The 9,085-nt window shown below is 39.6% G+C and overlaps 1 protein-coding gene across 1 annotated transcript; it reads left to right on the plus strand.

Annotated features, from left to right (window-relative positions):
- Positions 1–3,259: 3,259 nt before the first annotated feature.
- LOC109430307 (uncharacterized) lies at positions 3,260–6,773 on the plus strand. The gene is made up of 5 exons (XM_062850616.1): positions 3,260–3,444; positions 3,504–3,693; positions 3,759–4,016; positions 4,275–4,598; positions 5,251–6,773. Exons 1-5 carry the CDS (start codon positions 3,442–3,444, stop codon positions 6,543–6,545), a joined length of 2,070 nt encoding a protein of 689 aa, XP_062706600.1. The 5' UTR covers positions 3,260–3,441; the 3' UTR covers positions 6,546–6,773.
- Positions 6,774–9,085: the final 2,312 nt, after the last annotated feature.

The raw sequence follows: 9,085 nt of genomic DNA on the forward strand, positions 1-9,085 counted from the left end.
CGCATAGGCCTTGACAGCGCCGCAGTGCTGCCGCCTGGCGGGAGTCGTATGGCAAACGTGAGAAAAAACGAGACAAAACACGTTTGTTTATACTTCTTCACGCACACGATGACAGATACAAATGGGATTTCCCATTGGAGTGAGTGCATTTTTGCTGCCGTCAGAGCCAATTGCAATCGCCCATTACTAAAAGTATAAACAACCGTTTGTTTCTGTTACCTGATTTATGGTCGGACCTTCGGATCAAACTGTCTGTATGAGCCATTTTACGAGACGTTTCGGATCAGCTGATCGCTCATTTCATGAATGAAAATTTGACAGGAGGTTACGTCCAAGCCCGTGAGCACAGACAAACAGACGTAACACTTCGAACATTTTTCGAATCAAATCATAGTCACGGAAACATGTTCGCCCAATGCTAAAAGGACTGAGTTTGGCCGACCATCAACTAGGTGGCGGTAGTGGGCAAACGTCAAACTCGAGCAAAAACGATGCGAGCGCCACGGGTGGTCAGTTGGCCAACTATCAAATTTTCAAATAGACCGTTAAATCGGTGTACGATGCAAAATATCAGAGTGTTACGTCTGTTTGTCTGTGCCGTGAGTGTTAATATCAATATCAACACTGTTGTTGTTTCCAGGGTTGTTTCGTAAAATAGACTATAGGATTTTGCACCGAAATTTAACCTCAATGGGCCTTTTCATTTGACGTCTTAAATCAGCTGATTGTTCGGGCGTTTGACAGTTCTTCCGCAGACAGACGTTCAAGTTTGACTCAGCAGCTTGTGTAAAAAACATGGCCGCCACAAATTGCCAAGTGGCAATCAGCGAACAGATGGCGTTAGCGGCGTTCATATTCAATCGCTGCCTCACATGTGCGTTGCGACCAACAACTGTCACCACGGTCGTCTTCCAGCCGGATGGCGGGAAAAGACCGCACGTGTTGCACGCTAATAATGTTTCCACATAATTTGTGCAGAGTAAATGACTTTTATTTAATGTCTAAAATCTTTTGCACAAATTAGCGCAGGACTCTTGTAAAATATTTAACACATTATTACTTTTATGTTACATAGATTTGCTTGAATAAAACTGCATTTGGATGAACTTCACTCGCATTGGGAAATCTTTGTGAATGTGACGCAAATGTAGGAATGATTTTGACAGTGTTTGTTTTGATTTTATTTTTCGGTGGGTGGTGAATTGGGTGGTAAGTAAGCGGCTGGAAGCATGTGGTTTCTCAAACTGTCAACTGCTCGCGACTGCACTGTGGCAATAGGTTGCCTAGGTGTCGCTAAGGAAAATTTACGTAGAAAATTTGAATAAATTTGTTCGAGCTAGAACGTCTGTCTGCGGTTCTTCTATGAAGATGACACGTTCTTGTTAGCAGCTGTTGTTCAAGCTTTGTAAACAAATGCATGCACGGATCTGTCACATGAAAAGGCCTATTTTCTCTCCGAGAGAGAAAAGAACGGCAACGAATGGGAATCAAAACAAACCACCGGAAAATGTCAAAATTCGCGTGAGAGGGAAAAGGAAGGGACGAACGAGAATGAACCGAACGTTCATTCGTGACGTCACCTTGCAGAATTCTATAATCAAAACAAAGCAACAGGTGCGTGATTGACACATTCTACCGTGACGTTACAACGATTTGACGCCTTTTCTGTCAGATTTTCCACTATAACATATTGTCGTTGCGGTTGAAACCCGAAGATTCCCCATACCCGACAATAAAATTTTCTCAAAATCCATACGTGAAACCAGTGATGCCACATGCACAGATATGTCTAGAATTACACAGATCACAGATTTTTGTGCGAAAATAAAGATTTTTAAGATTTTTGGGCATTGAACAAACAAATCTTGGAATCGATATATGCATTCATGCATTTCATTATTATACTTGCAACTAATTCATTCAGGCCCATCTAACATTTTTTAGCCTTTGACTACACTTTTTCCTACAAAATCACAGTGCGCAAGGCGGAATTAAAAACTCAATAGAAGTGTGCGCAGTCGATGGAGTATTTGAAGAGATTGTTCCTACGATCTAAAGTGAATTCAACTATTGGTATACTTTCATTGCAAGATTATTTATTTATTTATTTACTTGGTAGAAAGATAGTATCTCAGATTTCCCAAAAAAATCTTTCTGAATTCCTGATCAAATAATTCATTTTCCCCTGAGCGATTTCAAAAGAAGATTTTTGACGAAACTCTTGTTTAATTTAGGATTCCTAAAGACTTCCGTGGTGTTCTTCATTTAGTGAGACATGAGAAGATCATAGATCGCTTTATAATGATATTCAGGGGATAGACAAAATGATCGGACAGGCAAAATTTTTACTGCTTAAAAAATGTTCAACTAACTGTAACTTTTCGAAAAGTGCATCAAATATTCTCCAATTTTCACTGTAAGTTAATGAACTAAGTGTTTATCAGTAGCCCAAATTTGGAAAAGATTGGACCATACTACACGAAGATAGAAAGATTATCGAAAAAGGCATTTTATTATCCTATAGCCAAATTTGAGCTGTTATATCTCTAGATTCAATGAACCAAATACAATTAAATTTTGAACATTTACGACATATATAATGAGCTATGAAAATCTTCTGACCGAACTGAAAATTGTTAACACGGAAGAAACATATAAGGATTTGATTATTTGTCTAATATATTACCAAATTATCCAAAACTTTAACATCGGTTCAAAATTCGAGATGATAATTATAGTTCATTGAAATTCCCTCTTATTGACTCAAATATAAATATGTTTTGAAAGAAAGTAACACTAGAAAACCAGAAAAAAATGTTGCTTTTTTCTTGCAATCAAAAATATAGGATCACTTTACATAACTCTGTGACATTCATTTCCAAATGTTGCATTGAGACCTTATTTGAGACCTCGTTTGAGACCGTGTCGCTCGCAGTACTTCAAAAAGATATATGTGTTCAAAATATCCTATTTAAGAGATCAGTGATTTGTTTTCGAATTTAATAAAAAATTGTTGCGATTTTCATCGATTTTGATAGCCAGTTCAACATCACAGATTTTATGCAAGATTTTTGAAAATATTCACAGATAATTAAGATTTTTGGGCCAAAATCACAGATGAAAACCGAAAAAAATGTGGCATCACTGCGTGAAACCGGATCTGGTCCTCTATCCAGCGCACTTTGTCCGACGCACGATTCGGGAGAATAATCCATTTTCGCGTGTTAAAAATTCCGATTTTCAACTGCACGCAGCCAAGTCTACGTTGAAACGACTCATAGATGGCGCTGCGAGCGAAATGTCGATATTTTCATTGCTTTGTGTCATTACTCATACAGTGGACGTAAACATTAGTTAAAAAAATACCTTTTTAACAAGCAAAAAGTGCAAATAATAAGTATAATTTCGGCGGAAAACGAAGGAAAATTCTTGTTTCATACGATGGTAGGTAGTTCAATAGCAAAAGCGACGTTGAAGATACTATTTTTTCTGTTTTTCTTTAGAAGTGCCAGCGCAACCTCAAATGTGTTGTTCCGGAATGCAATTCGTGGAGTGCCAGTTCCACAACCTTTTTCACCGTTCCCCCAAAGGGATGCAAGACGTTCGTGCGCTGGTCCAAATTTATGAAGCTCTCCGGACAACGCGAGGAACGGATTTGCCAAGCGCATTTCAAGGCTAGTGACTTCATACGCTGTAAGTTCAATGTTATTTTTGCCTAAAATTCATGCACTCATACTGGCTGAAATTTTCCATTTCAGATTCACGCCAAAAACTGAAACCCTGCGCCGTTCCTTCAAAACACATCCCGGAAACCTCCGTACGGATCAAACCGAAAGCGGGCTGCTGCGTCACGGGATGCCCGACGAAAAAACGAAGTAATCTATTTCGATTTCCGACACCCAAGAAGCAAAGAAAGCTCAATATGTGGAAGGATGTATTCCACATTGCTGACGAAGACAACACCGCAATTTTTAAAATCTGCGGAAAGCATTTTAAAGATTGTGATTATGCTAAAGGTAAAAAGCTACGTGTACAGTCAGATCTCCTACAGTTCGTTGAACCCACGTTAGGTCCACCGCCATTTCTTGGCTGTTTCTCATCCAGTGAAGTTGGTTTTTTGTGTGTGTTTGGGCAGGTCCCAAAAATGCTGTCCATTCAAAAAAAAACAGCTGAATTGGTTGAGATAACAGGACAATTACGGGGATCGGTTAATAATTAAAATCCTATGAGTGCATATTGTAATTATGCTTTATTATCCATCTGAATATTTGCAGTACACTCGCTGTATCTACGACCAAATGCTGTCCCATCAATCAAAGTAAAACGGCAAGTCATCAATCCGCGGAAAAACAATCAGAGCATTGCCAAACATGTAAACACGCGTGATCATCCGTATTGCTTAAACAAACCGTGGTCTGGTAATCGTACGTGCACCGTGAGGACCTGTAAATCACGTGCAAGCGCTACGATAACGTTGCATAGCATTCCAAAGGAGCATGATCGTTTCGTAGAATGGAAGAAAGTATTACAACTGAAGAGTATTTCAAAAAGTTCAAAAGTTTGCAGTGAACATTTTACGAACTCCGATTATATTCCAGGTAATAGAAGCCTTGTTGAAATAGATATACCTAATAGGGTAGTGAACGTATTTTGGCCCATCTTGGGAATTTCATCACATTTATCATAGGGTGACAATGGGTATTATCGGCAGGTTTGTTCTCTTCGTCATGGGGGGTTTTTATGAGCCAAATTGCCTGAAACTTGGCCATATAATTCAGCTTAGTTGGGAAGGATTTGAGACCAACTATGAGTTCAATAGGATTCAAAAATCCCCCAAAGACGAAGAGAAAAAAAAGGCCGAGAATAGGCAATTTCCCCTATAATCTCTACAAAAACTTGGCAAAGGATTATTGGAAGTTCTAATAATAATTAGCCAAGATTTTGTAGAGATTATATGATACATGTAATGAAATTCGCAAGGCTAAAATACGTCCACTACCCTACTGCTCAACAAAAAAAAACTGATTGATCATTACGTTGCATTATGGGGAACAAAGTTGACTGTGAATTTGCAAAAACTAAAAATAATAAAATTATGCTTCAGACTCGGTCTTTGATTTTGATAACTATATATTTGATTGCTCTTCTCAATTCATTTGATATTCTTAAATAGAAAGTGGGGTGTTGCTAGATGGTTAGAAAAAAAAAAACAAAATATTTTAGCGTATTTTTCTTTTCGTTTTGTTTTAGGAGGAAAACATTTGAAACGTAATGCACTCCCGTCCAGGAATTTGCCGATGGACAGCGAATCACTAAAGCATAATCCGTACAAAAAAACCTATGTTTCATATCGTCGTGATCCAACTCTACAGAATACGAGGCCTAGCTCAAGTGCCCAGTGTAACGACGACCAGTTTGATGCAAGCATACAAGTTCCAGTGTCAGCTGCAAGTGTTCTTGTGAAACCTGTTTCGATGGTTTGCACTTCAGCTGAAGAAGAGAGAAAACATGACGTAGAGTTGAATAATCGGTTGAACACTGTATCAACCGAAGAAAATTACGATGCCGAGAAATCATGTGACCATATGACTCAAAACATAACAATCAACACCAATGATGGTTTGGAATTGTCCATGAAACGCGAGACAACCATACCGTTTAAGTTTTCCGATTTTTTGGAAACTGACGATGAACTAAATACGTGGACCGGTCTTCCTTCGTTCGAAGTATTACAAGAACTATGCCTGGCTGCCAAAAGGCTTGAAGATTCTGTTTATCAAAATAAATTCAGCATGCACTGTACTGATAGGGTAATACTTGTTTTTGCGAAGCTGAAGCAGAACTTGTCCTTTTCAGCCATGGCAGTTCTTTTTAAGATCCACATTTCAACGGTTGCCAAATACTTTGATTATACAGTGCAAATACTGTCTCAAATTCTCTCTGCATTTGTATACATGCCGGAGAAGGAGGAAATTATGCAGAATATTCCTCACTGTTTCAAAGGAAAATTTGCGAATGTGACTATTGTGCTGGACTGCACAGAGATTCCTTTGGCATCCCTGAAATGTCTTAATTGCCGTTTGGCTACTTATTCACAATACAAGTCGCGACGCACTATCAAGCTTTTGATCGGAGTAAGTCCAGCCGGTTTAATTACCTTTTGTAGCAAAGCGTATTCGGGTAAAGCATCGGACAAATACATATTCAATCAAGAAAACCTTATTAATTCTTTGAACGCGCACATAGATGAGGTGATGGTCGATAAAGGGTTTACTATAGAAAATGAGCTGTCAAACAAAGGAATAAAACTTCATATTCCTCCGTTTATGCGGAATGGTAAATTAACACCTTCTGAAGCAGCTGTAAACGAAGCAATTGCCAAGGCGCGTATACACGTAGAAAGAGTGATTCAGCGACTGAAAATATTTTCTGTACTTCAGGACACTATTGACTCGAATATCGCAGGAAATATCGATGATATTATGATCATAATATGCGGAATTGTGAACTTAACACGTCCTATTCTACGTGACGATAAATTTTAGGATGCAAAGCCTTTTAAAAATCGAACAATACCTTCAAACACATGTATAAACAAGAAAAGCCAACAAATGAGTCTAAATGAGTAGTATAAGATTAGAGATAGCAGTACCATAGCTCTTTCTTCATTGTAAACATTTTGTAAGCCGATAATAAAATAAAAACCAGTAAATACACATCAATTTTAACATGTTTTTTATTTTTAACAAAATGAATAAGTATCATACATATGTACATTCGTCTCCACTGATATCAATCATCCGATCTTTTGATAAGTCTTGGGAGCATTTCTGAAAAATACAAACCTTTCAAACCGTTAACAATATTTTCAACAAATGCAGAGTCAAAGCAAACTTCAACGATAATGAAGTCATTTTCTTTCAAGGAATACAATATAAAATCACAGAATTTTGTATTTGTTACCCACATATTGAGTTGGACCTGAGCATAATAAGCGTGTTTAGGATTCATTTTTATGACACTTGTTTCAGGGCATATTTTAAGATATTTTTTGACATTATCGCAATTGGAGATTTCAGCAATGCCCCCATTTTCTCCAACTATTGGGCATTTTATTTCTAAAATAATGTCATTAAAGGGGTCAATTCCATCTGGTGAAGCACCGAACCAAGGTTCGTCGTGTTTAATTATAAAGCCACTCTTTTTGATCATTGGATTCCTTTTTTGTTGATAGCATTCAAAAGCTAGATTTTCTGTTTGTGACCCATATTTCATGGCTGCTGTTTTGATATTACGCATGCTCCAATACTGGGAGATTTTCTTTTCCCAGTTTGGATTGCTGTTGAACAAGTACGTGTACAGCTTATAACAAGAACTTGCTGTAATACGCATGGATCTTTGAATTTTCCACAAATTAGTATTTTGGCCTTGTGTTTCTATTGCAATATCAACCACTTCGTCCAAATCTAGCTTAACATTTCTTTCAAAATACTCTTTCTCTTTTGTGTTTGCAATCTTCACAATCTCAACTGATATCTCTGAAATTTTTTGTACTATTACGTTGATTTCATCTCTTGAACAAAACACTGTAGAGGACGGGCATGATTGGAACGCTCGCACTGGATGCACCATCGTTGTGTTATTAACTCTCCCTGTCCTATGCTTGAAGACAGCTGACGATTTTGAAACTGAAAAATTGAAACATACTTAATAAGAAAACTGTTCGATGTATTTTGATAATGGTTAGTGCAATGGAATCGAGCCCAAAGTTTTGTTTGGAAAAAAAATCTGAAATTATTTTAAAAATCACAGCAAGTAGAACTCCTAAAATCTTGTAGAAATATCTGAATGAATTCTTGAGGGAATTTCCACCTGGAGATAATTGTGGGGGAATCCTCGGATGAACCCCTGGTAGAATATGAGACGGAATTCCTGGAGGCATTACTAGACTTTCTGAAGACATTCCTGGAAGAATTTCTTGAGGAATTGCTGGAAAATTCCCGAAGGAATTCTTCAACTAATGCATCCAGGACTTCTTCCAAAATTTCCTCCGGGGATTGCTCTACGAATTTCTCAGGGGCTTCTTCCAGGAATTCCTCCGGGGATTCTTCCAGGAATTCCTCCGGCGATTCTTCCAGGAATTCCTCCGGGGATTCCTCCAGGAATTCTATCGGGGATTCCTCCGGGAATTCCTTCGGGGATTCCTCCAGGAATTCCTTCGGGGATTCCTCCAGGAATTCCTTCGGGGATTCCTCCAGGAATTCCTTCGGGGATTCCTCCAGGAATTCCTTCGGGGATTCCTCCAGGAATTCCTTCGGGGATTCCTCCAGGAATTCCTTCGGGGATTCCTCCAGGAATTCCTTCGGGGATTCCTCCAGGAATTCCTTCGGGGATTCCTCCAGGAATTCCTTCGGGGATTCCTCCAGGAATTCCTTCGGGGATTCCTCCAGGAATTCCTTCGGGGATTCCTCCAGGAATTCCTTCGGGGATTCCTCCAGGAATTCCTTCGGGGTTTCCTCCAGGAATTCCTTCGGGGTTTCCTCCAGGAATTCCTTCGGGGATTCCTCCAGGAATTCCTTCGGGGATTCCTCCAGGAATTCCTTCGGGGATTCCTCCAGGAATTCCTTCGGGGATTCCTCCAGGAATTCCTTCGGGGATTCCTCCAGGAATTCCTTCGGGGACTCCTCCAGGAATTCCTTCGGGGATTCCTCCAGGAATTCCTTCGGGGATTCCTCCAGGAATTCCTTCGGGGATTTCTCCAGGAATTTCTTCGGGGATTCCTCCAGGAATTCCTTCGGGAATTCCTCCAGGAATTCCTTCGGGGATTCCTCCAGGAATTCCTTCGGGGATTCCTCCAGGAATTCCTTCGGGGATTCCTCCAGGAATTCCTTCGGGGATTCCTCCAGGAATTCCTTAGCGGATCCTCCAGCAATTCTTTCGGCGATTCCTCCTGGAATTCCTTCGGGGATTCCTGCAGGAATTCTATCGGGGATTCCTCCAGGAATTCTATCGGGGTTTCCTCCAGGAATTCTATCTGGGATTCCTCCAGGATTCCTTCGGTGATTCCTCCAGGAATCCCTTCAGG

Source organism: Aedes albopictus, chromosome 2 (assembly GCF_035046485.1).
Source record: "Aedes albopictus strain Foshan chromosome 2, AalbF5, whole genome shotgun sequence".
NCBI classification, from domain to species: domain Eukaryota; kingdom Metazoa; phylum Arthropoda; class Insecta; order Diptera; family Culicidae; genus Aedes; species Aedes albopictus.

Bases quoted from the DNA above. Each gene is read 5' to 3' on its own strand.
- LOC109430307 (XM_062850616.1), top strand. The intron at 4,017-4,274 runs GTAAAAAGCTAC...GAATATTTGCAG, and splicing joins AGATTGTGATTATGCTAAAG to TACACTCGCTGTATCTACGA. The intron at 4,599-5,250 runs GTAATAGAAGCC...GTTTTGTTTTAG, and splicing joins GAACTCCGATTATATTCCAG to GAGGAAAACATTTGAAACGT.